The sequence below is a fragment of the Lontra canadensis genome, unplaced genomic scaffold, assembly GCF_010015895.1.
Source record: "Lontra canadensis isolate GAN:19392208 unplaced genomic scaffold, GSC_riverotter_1.0 scaffold3, whole genome shotgun sequence".
Taxonomy (NCBI): Eukaryota; Metazoa; Chordata; class Mammalia; order Carnivora; family Mustelidae; genus Lontra; species Lontra canadensis.
The window spans coordinates 45,225,501-45,242,481 of record NW_022630997.1 but is presented as its reverse complement, the minus strand read 5'-3'; the positions used below and the strand labels follow the sequence as shown (position 1 = coordinate 45,242,481).

The 16,981-nt window shown below is 46.6% G+C and overlaps 1 protein-coding gene across 1 annotated transcript in view; it reads left to right on the top strand.

Moving 5' to 3' along the window:
- Positions 1 to 16,981, top strand: part of LOC116857340 (core histone macro-H2A.2) — a 42,999-nt gene that overhangs the window by 22,561 nt on the left and 3,457 nt on the right. The window contains exons 3-6 of the mRNA XM_032841331.1: positions 8,045 to 8,151; positions 9,412 to 9,609; positions 10,637 to 10,747; positions 12,227 to 12,326. Of these exons, the coding sequence (XP_032697222.1) occupies positions 8,045 to 8,151; positions 9,412 to 9,609; positions 10,637 to 10,747; positions 12,227 to 12,326 (516 nt within the window). The remainder of the gene's footprint in view (positions 1 to 8,044; positions 8,152 to 9,411; positions 9,610 to 10,636; positions 10,748 to 12,226; positions 12,327 to 16,981) is intronic.

Sequence of the window (16,981 nt, the reverse complement as noted above, 5' to 3'; positions counted from 1 at the left end):
AGCTCTGGAAAGCATGTGTGGAGTTGGGATGCCGGGGGCTGCCTCTTGTCAAGTAAGAGTTATTAGGACCGAAACTGGGTTCGCAGCTCTGGTTTTTCTTAAGTTGACTGATCTAAAATCCTGATGCTAGGCTCTCATGGGGGTGTGTTCTAGGCATCAGGATTTTTCTAAAGCTCCCCCAAATGATTTTGGTGGCAGGCAGAGTAGAGAATTAGTAGGAATTAAGCAGATTCTGATGGGAGATTGAGCAGGGTGGGGGAGATTTTCAGATGGGGTAGAAACAAGAGTAAAGACCTGAAGTTTAGAGGAAGTGTGTGGCCCCTTCCAGAACGTGGAGGAGGTTCGTGCCTGGAGCAGAGTTGGGCAACGGGAGGGGGTAAGGGACGAGATGGGGAATGGGCAGGCGGGTCCTTGAGGTCGTGATGAAAACGTATATGTTATGCACGCCCAGGGACATAGGCGTGTAGAAGAGAGGCAGTGGCATCTGGGAGACATCACTTGGACTTTAAGTGAACGGTTGGCAGGAAGCAGATCAGAGTGCAGGAAACCACTGGGGCCGTTTTCATGTCACTGTTGAGAATTGATAGTGGCCAGGACAGGGGTGTGCAGAGAGGATGATGAGAAAAGATGGACTTCTAGGGGAGATATCGGGGGGGGGGGGGCAGGTAGAGTCAGCTCTGCTCCATGATGGATTGGATGAGGGGAAGGGCATCAGCGATGGCATGAACCTTTGAGCCTTGGGCTGGCTACTTTCTCTCAAGCCAAGCTGCCATTGGTTGAGGAGTGGAGACAGGGACCCCCATCTAAGAGGACTGGCCAAGGGGATGAGAAGAGCTAAGCAGCTGGTGTGTGAGACTGGTGCCTGTCGCGAAGCCCAAAACAATGGCAGAGAAACTGGGTGCAGGGGGCGGGGCTGAGTGTGGGCCCTGCGAGGTGCCCGGGAGGACAAATTCTGGCTCTGCCACTTATCAGCTGAGGACTGTGAGGTATGTAGGTTTACCCTCACAACATCGTGGTAAGCATTACGTAAGACAGTGCATGAAAGGGGCTTCACTTGGGGGTCCACGGTCGCAGCTCGCCCCAGGGCTATGGCTGTTATTGAGTGAAACCCTTCTAGGCATGCTTGGAGCCAGCAGGGAGCTGTGAGCTGGAGGTACAGATGGGAGTATCGTGGGCAGACGGCAGTAAGGGCCGCACTCTCTCTAGGTGACTACTATATTGCAGATTTTTTAATACTTTGGAAATTACATTTCAGCATCATTGGTTTTCTTTGCCATCCTATGTATTTTATTTTGTACATTTCAAACTTTATCCTGACACTCATTAGGATGGTTATTAAAAGAATTACAATTTTTGATAAGGATGTGGAAAATTGGAACCCTTGTGCATTGCTGGTAGGATGGTCATTTGGTGTAGTTGCTGTGGAAAACAGTTTGTGATTCCTTGAAAAGGTAAACATAGAGGTCAACCAAGGAATCGAAGAAGAAATAAGCAAGTAGCTGGAAACAAATGAAAATGAAAATACAACAGTCTGAAACCTTTGGGGTGCAGCAAAAGCCGTCCTAAGAAGAAAGTTCATAGCAATAAAGACCTACCACAAAGAACAAGAAAAATCTCAAACAGCCTAACCCTACACCTACAGGAACTAGAAAAAGAAAAAGCAAAACCCAAAACTAGCAGAAGAAAGAATAAAGATTAGAGCATAAATAAGTGATAGAGAAACTAAAAAAAATGTTAGAACAAATCAGTGAAACCAGGAGCTGATTCTTTGAAAAGATAAACAAAATCGATAAACCTTTAGCCAGACTCATTTAAAAAGAGAGATGGCTCAAACAATCACAAATGAGAGGAAAAAACAACCAACACCACAGAAATACAAAGGGTTATAAGAGAACATTACGAAAAACTATGTGCCAACAAATTGGACAACCTAAAAGAAATGGATAAATTTCGAGGAACTTATAACATTCCAAAACTGAAGCAGGAAGAAGTAGGAAGTTTGAACAGAGTAAGCGAAGCAGTAATGAAAAAACTCCCAGCAAACAAAAGACCAGGACCAGACGGCTTCACAGGGAAATTCTACCCAACACGTAAGGAAGGGTTAGTACCTATTCTCGAAATATTCCAGAAAATATAAGAGGAAAGAAGAAAACTTCCAAATGCATTCTATGAGGCCAGCATTTCCCTGACACCAAAACAAATTAAAATACCACAAAAAAGAAAGAGAGAGAACTACAGGTCAATATCTCTGGTGAACATAGATGCAAAAATTCTCAACAAAATACTAGCAAACTATATTCAACAATACATAAGAAAAACATTCGCCATGATCAGTGGGATTTATTCCCAGGATGCGAGGGTGGTTCCATATTTACAAATCAAGCAACGTGATACATTGCGTCAGTAAGAGAAAGGATAAGAACCATAGGACCCTCAATAGATGCATAAGAAGCATTTGATAAAGTATAACATCCATTCATGATAAAAAAAAAAACCCTCAAAGAAGTCCATTCAGAAGGAACATACCTCACTATAATAAAAGCCTTATATGAAAAATCCACAGCAAATGTCATATTCAATGGGGTAAAACTGAGAGGTTTTCCTCTATGATCAGGAACAAGACAAGGATGTCCACTCATCATTTTTATTCAACATAGTAGTGGAAGTCCTACGTACAGCAATCAGACAATAAAAAGAAATAAAGGGCATCCAAGTTGGTCAGAAGTAAAACTTTCTGCACTATTTGCAGATAACATGATATTTACATAGCAAACCCTAAAGACACCACAAAAAAACTACTAGAACTGATAAATGAATTCAGTAAGGTTGAGCATATAAAATCAATGTACAGAAATCTGTTGCATTTCTATACACGAATAATGAAGCAGCAGAATGAGAAATTAAGGAAACAACCCCATTTACAATTGCAACAAAACTAATAAATTACCTAGGAATAAACTTAGCCAAGGAGGAGTAGGACCTGTATTCTGAGAACATTGACGAAAGGAATTGAAGGTGACAAAAAGAAATAGATCGGAAGAACGAGTATTGTTGAAATGTCCACACTACCCAAAGCAATCTATAGATTTAACACAAGCCCTATCAAAATTCCAACCGCATTTTTCACGAAACTGGAACCAACAACCCTAAAATGTGTATGGAACCACAGAAAGACCCTGAATGGCCAAAGCAGTCTTAAAAAAGAAAAAACTGGAGGCATCATAATTCCAGACTTCAAGTTATAAAATTGCAGAACTGTAGTCATCCAAACAGCGTGGTATTGGCAGGAAAACAGACACATAGATCAATGGACCGGAATAGGAAACCCAGAAATGAACCCAGAATTATATGGTCAGCTTTCAACAAAGCAGGAAAGAATATCCTGGCACCAACAATGATCTAGCCTCCCAGGCAGAGGGAGAGAAGCTGCAGATGCTGGAGACAAGGGGCCCATCAGGGAAGTAGGACCCATGGGGCCTCCGGAGCTGGCTGGAGGCTCTGGTCGAAGGGGATAGGTCTCTCCTCTGGTTCCCAGAAGCAGAGGGACAGCTGGGTACAGATGAGCACACTACAGTGTCCCCATACGAACACATCAGCCTCTGGGCAACACCGTCCTACCCACAGAGCATCACCTTTGCTGTCTCTCCTCACTGAACCTCGTAAAAGAGCTTATAAGTCTCACCATTCGGCTCTTCTCTCCTGCCCTGATCTCAACAGCAGACTGTGCTCTTCATGCCCACAGTGGATGGGCAAGAGAAAGCAGTCTGCCTTGCCCGATTTCTCCAGACTGGCTGCCAGGTTGGGCCCTGGTTCATACATCACCAGGATGTTAGAGTCATGCAGTGTTTCTAAGTCCCAAGAAAGGGGGAGGAGGTTGCACAGTCTAGTAGCAGAGGCATGCTGAACTGCGCATCTAGAATGTTCCTTCCACCTGAGACATTCTCAAGCTTCCCAGAATGGACATCACATTCATATTTCAGTGTGTCATCTGTAAATGTTGGTCCAGCTCACATCTCCAATAGAAGTGAGGGAAGATGGACTGAAAAGCAAGCCCCCAATCCTGGAAAATAGTTTTGTATTTACCAACAATAGATATAACATAAATGTAAGATATTAAAAGTGAATAATTTAAATAATTTTTGTAGTGAGGAAATGTTCTATAATATACTTTTAATTGATAGGACAAATAGGCCTTTAAAAGAGCTTGAATTTCCAGGTACCTTAAGTCACTGTGTCACATAGAAACCCATCATTTACAGCATTTCCAGACAGTTGGGTCTTTCCATTTAACAACATGCATTTGTTTATCTAATGATTTTCATTTATTACATTTATGTTTTGAAAAGATGACTTTGGCATCCAGGGCCACATGTATGGTTGTACAGGTTGTACACTGTGCAAGGACACACATTCCACTCATGTGTGGGAATATCATTCCGCTCATAACCTTGAAGATTTGTATATTTATTATGAGGATCGCCAGCAGATGGCAGTAAAGGGTGTTGTTCTGACAAAATCAGGGAAGCAAAGTGTCTGGCAGAAAGGACCTGGAATTTGTACAAAGGTGCCTATGGGCCAGCAGTGGTGTTGTTGGCATGGATCTGGAGGAAGACAAAAATGGGGGCAAGGAAACCATTTGGGCAGCCATGACCACTCTCTGGGCTCAAAGAGAAGAGGGCCTGAACTCAGGCCCTCAGGCAGCAGGTATGGAGAAGAGGTATGACTCGTGAGGCCAGGAGGAGGTGAGAAGGGGAGATGGAGGGAAAGACTTGCAGGTCTCTGGAAGGAACTGCATGGAGTTAGAGCTGCCACCCCAAGGAAATGATTTGGATTTGGGGATGTGGTAAGTTCCATTTACGGGTGGAACAGCCAGGGGAGGCTGTCCAGGGGACATCCCATCAGGACTGGAGGTGCGGATCTGGTGGCACAGAGAAGCTAGAGCCGTGAATGGATGGGGTTTCCCTGGAAGACTGCATGGCCTGGGCAGACCAGAGGGCCCAGACAGACCCCTGGGGGCATCATCACCTCATGGGCAAATGGGCAGGAAGGAAGGGGCTGAGGAAGGAAACAATCTTGAAGGCGTGGCCACGCCGTGCCCTCTGCCCCAGCCCTGCAGTCACTCTGCTATTTCCGGGCTCCCGTGGGCTCAGGTAGCCAATGCTGGTCAGACTGTGGACAAAACAAGAGGACCCAGCTCTTCCGAGATTATGTGTATGATGAGATTTCCAAAATCCCTTTTGGCTACAGAAATCATTTTTTTTTAATGACCAGATTCTAAGCCATATTCCAGATGGTTCCTATTGCTGGAAGTGTGAATTCCAAGAATATAGAAGTCTATAGACTCCCAAGGAAGTCTTCACCACTTCACAGAATAATAATCTTCCCACAAAATTTTCAGCGAAACAAATTTGTGCTATAGAAATCCATTTTTCCTACTGACTGCCAATAAAAGGATACTTATGTTCTCAAAATCAATAAAATCACTCAAGAATGTAACAAACATTTATAGTTCATGTGAATATATGGGTCATAATAACATTTGGAAAATATTAATAATAATGTTATTTCAGACTTTTAAACCATGAAGTCCTTGTCCCGAGGAACAATCAGACCACCTATCCAACAGGGAAGTCCTTGGTCTAGATTTTCGGCTGTGTATTGTTAAGAAGTTTTTCTCTTTCTACAGCAAAAGTCTACCTCTGTTTTTCTGCTGGAGTACAGAATTGAGGTTTTTCTCTCCTCTCTGATTTCAGAAAGGGCTAGTCCGGGAGTCCAGTGGCATGCTGGCCAGGCTGTGCTGCCTTGGATTCCGGCAGGCTGTCCGTCTGTGAATCCAATGTGTGTGCATCCTGTCTGTCAAGCTGAAAATAGCCCAACCTCAGGGGGCTTCCTGAAGGCTCCAAGTCTGTCAGGCTTCCCATTTACCCTGCCTCTCATGCTGACAGCTAATTTGCAGAACATGGCAGGGTGCTTAACGTCTTCCTCTAAGTGCGGGAGACAGGCAGAAAAGTGGTAGTCCCAGATCCTGAATTCAATTCAGTGGCTCAGAAGTTTAAAAGTGGGGGGCTCCTTTACCTCCCCCACCCAATCTAGAAAAAGGGCTGAGAGGAGTCCTCCTTCCCCCCAGGGAGAACCCCCTAGATGAGCAGGTGCAGGCAACTCCTTTTTATTGTACAAATGGGGAGCTGTACATTTTAACCTAGAGTCAAAAAAGCCAGCCTATTTGCGAAAACTTCATAACTACAGTTCTTTGTGATGGATACCCTTCTTTCAAGGGAAAAAAGGGTTGGTCAGCAGCTTGAACTAGCCAACCAGATGACCTAATAGGGCATGAATTTCAAATACTCTATCACATCGTCCCAACAAGCGTGGTCATACTTCTTAAACTACCATCCCCCAGTCTTTGATCCTGAAAACACAGCCACTGTATAAATGGATTGTGGGTAAACACGATATTCATTGCTTAATAACCTGGAAAAGATCTTGTGAGAATGAATTTGCAGTGATTTACAACTTTTCATTATGGAAATTCTATATAAATATTTAACTCTAATGCGTATTTTATTCTAATTTTTTGTTAATCACATTTGCTTAGTTAATATGGCATACTTAGGCAGTTTTTTTATTGCCATAGATTTTTATGAGTGATGGCAATTTCATGTGCTATTTATTTGAAATTAGGTTGATTGTAAAAACTCACACAGAATTGCCTGTTAATTTTAGAGCTTAGTATTTATGCCATTGTACCAGCAAATTCTCCCAACACACACACACATACACACACACTTCGCCACCACAGTATCAGTGAGACAACACATTGGCACATGCCTCTAGCGTTCTAAGTGAAGGAATTTTTCCTTAAATCTTCACTAATACTTTTGAAGGTGGACAAATTTGATTAGCAGAACATCCGTCTGAAGTTGATGAAGAAAGAGAGGAAAGGAGGAAAGCATATAGATGGTATGATCCAATTCTACAGATTTTTTTTTTTAATTTTGACTAAAAATTTTGATGACACGTAAGAGAATTGTAGGAAAATTCCTCTTTATCAGCCCTTTCACGTTTATCAAATGACATGTTTGGTAAAGTCAGATCCTGAGGGATATGTGGAACCCCCCCAAACCCCAAATACCTTCCTTCCAAGCCTTGTAGGTATCCCGCATTCAGAATTCACTTTCCGGGTTAAACATTTCCTCATCCCACAGTACGAGTTAGTTCTTCCCATCCACTTTCCTTTAGGACAGGAGGGACCTGGGGCATCAAGTGAAGAGGAAAAGGAGATTCTGGAAGATGTCCCAGTGGGCACCAAAGATAGACTCTGCCTACATCACTATCCTCTTCAGAGATGGCCCTGCTCTCCTGAGACTAAGAAGAGACTCCAGTCCTGTGTTAGGGCTCCATACTGGTCAGCATTAACTCCTGCTGACTGTGGCTTAAATGGGAGATGTTACTTCTCTCTCATACAAAAGAAGCTGAGGAAGACAGTCCAGGAGTAAGGAAGGACAGGCCAGTCAGGAGCTTCCACCATCACAGGAGACTCCAGTTCCTTCTGTTTTGTTCTTCCTCTGGGCCAAATTCCAGCCATCGCGTTCCCAGTCTGCCAGCAGAAAGGGAAGGAGGGCACAGTCCCGCCATTGATGGACACTTCCCAGAAGTAACTCACAGGAGGATGCCTCCCTCTCATTGGCCAGAATCTAGTCACATGACCACAGTTTTCAACAAGACAGGTTGGGAAATACCTTTTTCTCTTGTGACGGTGGGCTCAACAAAAAGTCAGCGGTCCAGATGCTAAGGAAAATGAGGGAGAATTAATGTCGAGGGTCGCTGGAAGACTGCCATGGGATCATAGAGCAGGACTTGCTAAAATATCGTCAACGTCTGTAACCTGAGTTCTTTCCAGCTTTCCGGATTTCTTTCCAGGCCTGGCATTAAAACTCACAAATGCATCAATGTGATCACATTCAAAGACCATTTCCAAAGAAAAGCTCTAGAAATCTCAGACCCCGTTCTGTGATTGCCTATTAACTCTCCATTGTGATTTCAGCGGAAATTCTAGAACTGGCTGGGAATGCCGCGAGGGACAACAAGAAGGCCCGGATAGCACCGAGACACATCCTGCTAGCGGTGGCCAATGATGAGGAGCTCAACCAGGTACGTCTTGTCTGAAACATCACGACAAGCCATGTTTGCCGGACACACAACGGCTCATGGACCCGGTTGGCTACGTTATCATTCCTGCTATAGTTCCCAAGCATATTAAAAAAAAAATTTTTTTTTTTCAGATTGTGTAGGAGAAGAACCATTTCTGCTAGCTCAGTCATTCAGAGAGAAAATTGCTTCTGGAATAAACCCATTACCTACTCTGGGTCTTGCCAGACCTTCTTTTCCTTTCTAGAAGTGAGCTCTGTGTGTGGCTGGGGAAGATACAGTGCAGAGATGCTATTCATGGTTTCTTCACCTGAATTTTGTTGATGATTTATTCTGATGAGGACAGGAGAATCTTCTTCTTAGCATAGAATTAATTACCAAGTGTTGTGAATGCCTCCCCCGGGAAATGTGAGATGGATGGTGGATGGTGTAAGAATTTTTATTCTAATCATTTTCTTCTCAAACTGTGTGTGGTGAAGAATCAGCTCCTATTTCCAGTCCATCATGGACTGATAATTTCCAAATATACAATAAAAACTAATTGCCAGAAACATTTTTAAAAAAACAAAACATACAAACCACAAGCCACAATTCTTTGCTATTTGATCCAGTAGATATACCATACCTTTGTCAGCTTGCTTTAAAAGTTTCTGGGCTCTTCCTTGCCATATCTGTACTTCTCTTGCCCTGGACAGTAACTGCCTGTCTATGGGCCAGTCCTGGCTGCAGACCACCCTTGGAGTCCCCAAGCTGTTTCGGGATGTGCAGACTGGGCTAATGCAGCAGCACATGTCAGTTATGTACAAAGTAAACATTAATGGAGAGGCGCACAGTCCAGCGTACTTTACAGATGGAATGCATGATCCCCAGAGCGTGGAGACCACTGATCTGTTGTTAGCTGGGTCTAGCCCTAGCATGGACCTTTGAACCCAGTTTTGTCAAGCAAAGCTCTCCACCTGCAAAGCTCTTTATCCTCCTTTATGTCTAGAATTCCACACCTGGGCAACATTGCTGGCTGCACCCTTCCACCCTTTCCTCGTGCCTGCCTTGTTTTGCTTTCTGTACGGGACCATGGGATGCCTGGATACCTACAGAGACACGCTCTACCGGTGAAACAGGAAAGCCAGTGAAACCACTAATCACACAGTGTCTCTGGGAAAGCAAAGGCCAGATGTAACACTTGTTTTGCCATCAGTTAGAACAGTATTAAATCCAGAACCAGCAAGCTCTTTGCTACCTGAGTTTACATGTTTCTCTTTCTAGCTGCTAAAAGGAGTGACCATTGCCAGTGGAGGTGTCCTGCCCAGAATTCACCCCGAACTTCTGGCCAAAAAGCGAGGGACCAAAGGCAAGTCGGAAAGTATCCTCTCCCCTCCCCCGGAGAAAAGGGGAAGGAAGGCGGCATCGGGCAAGAAGGGAGGCAAGAAATCCAAGGCAGCCAAACCACGGACATCCAAAAAGGTGAGCCCAGGTTGCTGTGTGAGCCAGGGGCTCTCAGAGAACAGGAGAAGCTGAAACAGTCAGAAGATGAGAGTGTAGCCAGCGTCGCTGATGGGCTGGGGACTCTCCCCACTGGGAGAAAATGGCAAGGGGCCTCTGGGACAAGAGCTTAAACCACCAAGCAAGGTCTACTAGAGGTTTCCAAAGCCAAAGCACGGGTGGTCTTCACATTGCCAGATGCTTCCACTGGCCCCGTCAAAATCTTAAGTGAGAGATGATAGCCTGGAGTTTATCATTTCTCTTTAGAGCTCCTCATCGTGCACAAAAACACCTCTGTCTCCTACAGACTGTGTGTCTGCCACAGACAGTCCCCTGGGTCTAGCCAGTGAGATGTGCTAGGTAGCCACAGCTGGGAGATGCCATTTACAGAGTAAGACTTTCATATGCTGTCTAGTACCAGAACCACTAGCCACATGTGCTCTTTGAATTGGAATTCATTAAAACTAAATCAGATTAAAAATCCAGTTCCTTGGTTACATCACCCGCATTTCAAGTGCTCAATAGGTGTAAAACGGTTCTGTGATCACTGAAAGTTCTACTGGACAACGCTGCTGCAGGGGTTGTCACATTTCCATTCCACAGACCTCTGTGATAACACAAAAGGTTTGTAAGGGTTCATTCCGCTGCCTCCATGCCCCAGGGAAATCCTGGGGAGAAGGGAGGTAGAACAGTGGGCTAGGAATGACCCCGCTTCGTTCTGAGGCTTGCCATCATAAGCTGTAGGCATTGCAGAGGACAAGAATAACACACCTGTGTCCAGATTTGAGTGAGGAATACAGGTACCTTTGAACTTCTTTAACACTCTTTCTTTGGGGCGGTACCCTTTTCTTTCCCTCGTGTCGCTGTCCTTGCTTCCCTCCACTGAAAGGAACACCTAACCACTTCCTTTCATATCCAAGGTGGTCATAGCCACAGGAAGAACTTAATAACGCCACTTGGGACTTTTTCTGGATTAGTTCCCATCTGTCCTTCTGATTTCTACCAACAGTCCAAACCAAAGGATAGCGATAAAGAAGGAACTTCAAATTCCACCTCCGAAGATGGGCCAGGGGATGGATTCACCATTCTGTCTTCTAAGAGCCTTGTTCTAGGGCAGAAGGTAATAAAGACCATTGTGATGTGCTGTAGTAAAAACGCTATTGCATTTTTATGACCTCCTGTTTGCCACAAGCAATGATGCTTCCTTCATCCCTGCTCCCCCAAAAGGACTCTCACTCTGGTCTTGAATTATTTACGTATAGACTAAAGGGCTTTGACAGGGTTTGTATTGTGAGAATCAACATGCTCTTTAGCGCCGAGAAGTGTTCATGGTGCCATCAGTCAGACAAAGATAGAGAAGCTTCCAGGTCAGGCAAAAGAATGGCACCATTGCCGGAAACTCCCCACGCCCCCCTCATTCCTGGACCTGCCCAAAACATCCTCAGCTAACTCTCTCAAATAGCTCTGGGAGTCCAGCCGGACATGGTTCGATGTGATTTATCAGAAAAAGAAAATAGAAATAGATGTTTCCTGAACATCTCCGGTGTTAGAAATGAATTATTTGCCAATAATTCAGTCTGCTTGCCTTTCTAGACTGCAGAAAGAAAACAAATAGGGCTATGCATTTGAACAGTCTGCGGCAGCCAAGACAGACATGCAAATAATTCATTCCCACTAGCATAAAGTTTACGGAATAGACCATTTATCTACCACGTCAAACGGGGCTGAAGTAAGACACACACAGAGAAACAGTCAGTGAATCACATCTCTGGGAGCTGAATGTTTGCAGCCTGGTAAAAGGATCCACCGCGACTGCAGCAGATGGGAAGAGCGTGTTCAAGAAGAGTGTACCTGGGGCGGGTTCCTCATTTTTCACTGATGAGCACAGGGAAGCAAAGAGACGGCATTGAGGTCCCCTGCAGGGGCTGGCTATGGCTGCGCGACAATTAGCTTTCTGTCCCTTACCTAGGGGAACGTGACTGTCGTGCTCACAGGGGAAACAGTGGAAAATGCCCTGCTTTCCACTGAGCTGTGTGCACCTAGGGCAGCATTTCACAAGTGTAGCCCCAAGAATGTGGTCTCCCAAAGGCAAGGTGGCCCGATGAAGGCAGGTCAGGGTCCCGGAGCCCATCACTTTTCTTGAGTGTGGTCCCTCGGCCTCACGTTCCTGCCCCCAGAGGTCCAGGCTGCTCTGGGGAGAATTGGGATGCTGAGCAGGGAGGGGGAGAGCCAGCCCGGGCTTCCCTCCTAGGAGCCACTCAGACTGTGTGTCACCGCACACCAAGGCCCCCAGGACTGGGAGATGGAGGCATAGCTCTAGGGAAGAGAAGACGAGGCGAGGGCCCAATCCTGCTCCTAGAACAGGAAGCAGACTTGTCGCATGCTGCCGTCATCATAGTGAAAACTAAATCCACTGAGCTGCAAAGAGCCCACCAAAGGCCAGATACCTGGCAATCTTGACAGTCACTCTATGCCCCGGTCCTTTCTGCGGACATTCGCTATATATAATCATGAGAATTAACAGATGAGACGTGAAATGTGAAGATTTTAACTGGATTTGATCTTTCCCACACACTCCCATCTTCCCTTCCTGACGCAGCTGTCCCTGACCCAGAGTGACATCAGCCATATTGGCTCCATGAGAGTGGAGGGCATTGTCCACCCAACCACAGCCGAAATTGACCTCAAGGAAGACATAGGTAAGGTCCCGAGGCTCGGGTAGAGGGGCCAGAGCATCACCCACTGCTTGGGCACATCCTTCTGAAGTGGGTCATTGTCGACTTGATACCTTCTCCTGGTGGAACCGTGTCACACCCTGCTTGTCCCCAAACAGCATTACTAGAAAATAATGAATTTTCTTTTGAATCTGCGTGTATTTCTGAAATGTTTATTGAGGTGTTCTATAAAAACATCATTAGGGACACCTGGGTGGCTTAATTGGCTAAGCGACTTCCTTTGGCTCAGGACATGATCACAGGGCCCTGGGATTGAGCCCTGCATGGGGCTCCCTGCTCAGCGGGAAGCCTGCTTCTCCCTCTGATGCTCCCCCTGCTTGTGCGCACATGCTCTCTCTTCTGACCGATAAATAAAATCTAAAGTCTCTTCAAAAAACCCAGCTCGTTAGGGCACACCTGGATGACTTTTCCTCTAAGTGAACACAAGTGTGCAGCGGGCACCTTGATCACGGAGCAGAACCTCACCAGCACCCCAGAACTCTACCTTCCTGCCCTGCCCCAGTCCCCTCCCTCCAAGTGCTGCCACTGTCCTGTCTTCTCACAGCACAGATGGCTGTCCTCTGTTTTGGATTTTATACAAAGTCATGCCCTGAGTCGTCTTCTGTATCTTTTGCCCGACTCTGTATTGTGAGATCCACCCATATTGTCACGAGGGGCTGGAGCTGGGTCCTCTTCCTGGCTCCCCCGTGGACTCTGGCGGCGTGCTGACCATTCCGCCGCGGGTACCATTTGCATGGCTTCCAGTTCGGGCTATGATGAATCATGCTGCTGTAAACGTTGTTGTACGTGTGTAAGCTCACACTTATTCTGAGCTTAAAAATTAACACCTTTGGTAAAAAAGGAATCGGACGTCTGGACAAAGTTGTACATTGAGTCACCTTTCCGGGGGACTGCCACCTGCCGCACGGGTGGTGGAGGGAGCTGCTTCGGGCTGGCTGGATGAAACTGGGGGGTGGGTAAGCTCTCGAGAGCACTGGACATAGTAGCCCTCGGGTGACCACTATCTTAGCCATTTTTTATAAGACGAAGTGCCTTAAGCTCACCAGTGAAAAAGTAAAGTGAGCAAAGAAAAAAAGGTCTTTGTCCCTGGGGTTCTGGGCTTGCTTCTGAGGTTGGGATTTAGGAAGAGGCTGGCAGCTCAGCCTTGGGTGGCAACACCGGGGGCCCCAGAATGCTGGGCACCCTCAGGTTTCCCCTGTGGCATCAGAGGCCACTTGCTTTGCTTAATGGAGACAGGACAGCCTCAGGGGTGAGGGCCGGTGAACCACAATGGGGAGAAGCAGGACTTGCACACAAAACCTAAAAATTTCTCCTTCCTACTTCAGACCCAGCCCTGGTCGTACCAACTGCCCTGAACTCCCCTGGCTCCCCACCCCCGTGGAAAGACAAACCCCGTCCCCCTGACAGAGCTTTAGCCCGAAGCTCTGTTTTGACATATATCCTAGCTTCTTGAAAACAAAACGAGTAGCAGCGTGTTACTTTATCATTTCTGTAGTTTGCATTTTTATATCAGGAAAGTCATCGTGATTTTTTTTTTCATTTTTTTAAGTGGCGGGGCGGGTGATAGGGTAGACAGGATACAGGTATTGGGGCGGAAACTCAGGCCTGGATTCTACAAACCACCTCCTAACTGTGTGACTTTAGGCAGATTCCTTAAGCTCTCTGAACCTCCATTTCCTCCACTGTAAGTGAGGATAGCAACAGCACCTGTGTCACAGGGCCGCTGTGAAGAGGAAGTAGGGTCACACATGGATGAAACTTAGCACAGGGCCGGGCTCACCATTCCAATGAGTGCTTGTCTTTTTTGTTGTCATTGCTCTGTGTTTAGAAGGGGGCTCTGCTGTCATGATTCCATTTTCCACGACCATCATCCAAACCAGTCATCCCCTGTAGATGAGACCCTGGTTTAGTCTATTTTATTTAAAGATTTTATTTATTAGAGAGTGTGCGCGCACAAGTTGAGGAGGCTGGGGACAGGGAGAGAGAGAATCCCAAGCAGACTCCACACTGAGCGCAGAGCCCAACTCAGGGCTCGATCTCTGGACCCTGAGATCCCGAATTGAGCCAAAATCAAGAGGCAGACGCTTAACCAACTGAGCCACCCTGACACCCCTTTGAGTTATTCTTTTTAAAAGCATTGTGTGTTACTACAGGAAAGTTCGAGCACACACAGAAACAGCAGAGCGTGATAAACCCCACACACCCTGTTACAAGCGTATCTACCCAGGGCCAAGGCTGCTTCAGTGCCTCCCACCCGCAGCCCCCAGACCTCACACCATCGAATCCGTGGATATGTCAGAATAAGGGCGAGCTTTTTGACAGCATCACCACGATACCATGATCACAACTAGAAAAAGTCATGTCATCAAATATCAGTCACTGTTCAAATTTTAATCATGTCATTAATATCAATTTATTTTTTAATGTGTTTGATTCAGGATCCAAATAAGCCCACATGCTCCAATTGGTTAAGTCTCTTATAATCTACAGCCTCCTCTTTTACATCTTTTCCTCCTTTCTTGCTCGCTCTTTTTTTTTCAATTGATTTTGTTGAGGAAGCTGGGCGGTTTGTCCTGTAGGGTTTCCCAAGCCTGGATTGTACTGACTTCATCCTCCTGGTGTCATTAAACATGTTTCTTCTCTGTTTTTCTTATAAATTGGTAGTTGGATCTAGAATCTCAGTGAGATTCAGGCTCCAAATTTTTTGGCAAGACTGTTTGGTCACTGTTGGAATGTTCTTCCATCAGGAGGCAGGTGCCGCCCAGTTGTCTCTCACTGACGCTCCTTGTCTAGGTTTGTCGGTTAAGGGTGGCGTGGGGTGGGGAACTGTATCCGAATTCCAGCCCTCCTTCCTTCCTTCCCTGGAATGTTTCCATGGGGGTAAAGTCCCCTCATCCACATTTCAGGTTGCGTTCTTCTTGGAAGTCTTTAGGGAAGAGGGTGGGCTCACCTTGCCTTTCACAGGTTCCCACCTGGTCTCTTACACCTGCTGCCTCTGTGGCTCGGTGTGAACAGGGCTGCCGGCTGTAGTTCCTGGATGTCTCAGGACTCCTATGACCCCACAGCTCAGCACCGGCCAGGAGTCTGAGGGCCCAAAAGGAGACTTGAAAGCCCGAGGTGACCATTCCTAATGATGTCACTGAAACTCAAGCACATTCGTGAAGAGATCCCCTCAGCTCCCCAACCCCAGGGGAGAATGACTGCTGGACATACATGGTCCCCAATATCTTGTGCGACATCCTGTGGCTCTCCAAATACACTTGGGTGTGTTGGTGGGGCGTGGGGAAGACCCCTCACCCAGCTCCCAGGGAAACCCCTCAACTGAGTATTAACCACCATCATAATAACACTGAAGAGAGAGCCAAGACTTGTCCCAGACAGCCAGATGACCCAATCCACCAAAAGCCGAAAGCACCTGGGGAGATAGGCCTTGTCCCACACCCGGGGGCAGCCCCCATCTCGTGTAGACACAATGCCCAGATGTCAGCTCAGAGACTTGGGGATCCCCAGTGTACTGACAGAGGGTTCCTGCCAGCCAGAAGGGGCATCCTGCCATCTCCTGGGGGTTCCTCTTGGCCTCTGTGGAAGCATGATTCTGAGATACCAAGAATTGTCCTAACATCAAAGAGCCAAGGGATCTCCCATCAGGAAGGTCCTTAGAGTTTAGCCTCTCCAAACTGCCTTTTTCCATTGAAAACCACGACCTGATCAAGACTTACCACACATAGGTGGTGAGCTGGGAGTAGGGCCCTAGAACTCTCCACCTACCCCAGCCCCGCCCCAAGGTTCCTGCTAAGTCATCTGTCACTACTGGCCTGGGACCAGCCTTGGGACCTGGTGACAAGAGGCAGGCTGCAGGTTCTGTGAGAAAGCACTGCCTTCAAATCACCAAGACATTGAATTTGACCAACCCAGCATGGGGACTGAACCCAGACTTCAGAACACTGGAACCCCAATTTTTTTTTAAAGCTCACCTTTACTACAGCATAGGGAGTAACGTAGGCAATGGTATTATAAGGGCGCCGAACAGTGCCAGGCAGCGGCCCCCACGGTGGGAAACACAACATAATGTGTAGACTTGTGCCATCACTGTGTGATGTGCCTGAAACTCAGGTAGCCTCATGTGTCTACTATACTTCCATTTTAAAAAATCACCTTTAGGTTTCGTGTCCTGAGGCTGCTTATGACGCCATCACTCCCTCAAAACTCCCCTTAAAAGAGTTTGCTAGAGGGGCACCCAGTTGGCTCCATCGGCTGAGTGTCTGACTCTTGATTTCAACTCAGGCCATGATCTCAGGGTTGGGAGAGGGAGCCTGGCATTGGGCTCCCCACTCAGCGAGGCGTCTGCTTTAGATTCTCTCTCTCCCTCTCCCTCTGCCCTTTTGCCCACTTGCAGGAGAGCGAGCTCTCTCTGAAATACGAAGTAAAATCTTAAAAAAAAAAAAAAAAGAGAGAGAGAGTTTGCTAGAATCTAAGTCCTGTGGGACAAAAGCCGAGACCACGGCCAGCAGTGACCACTGGCAACCAGGACTCCCACTGCAAGCGTGATTCCTGCTTTCTCAGGGTGGTGGGTGTGTTTGTCTTCTGGCCTACTGAAACTATGTGACACGGTGTGGCAA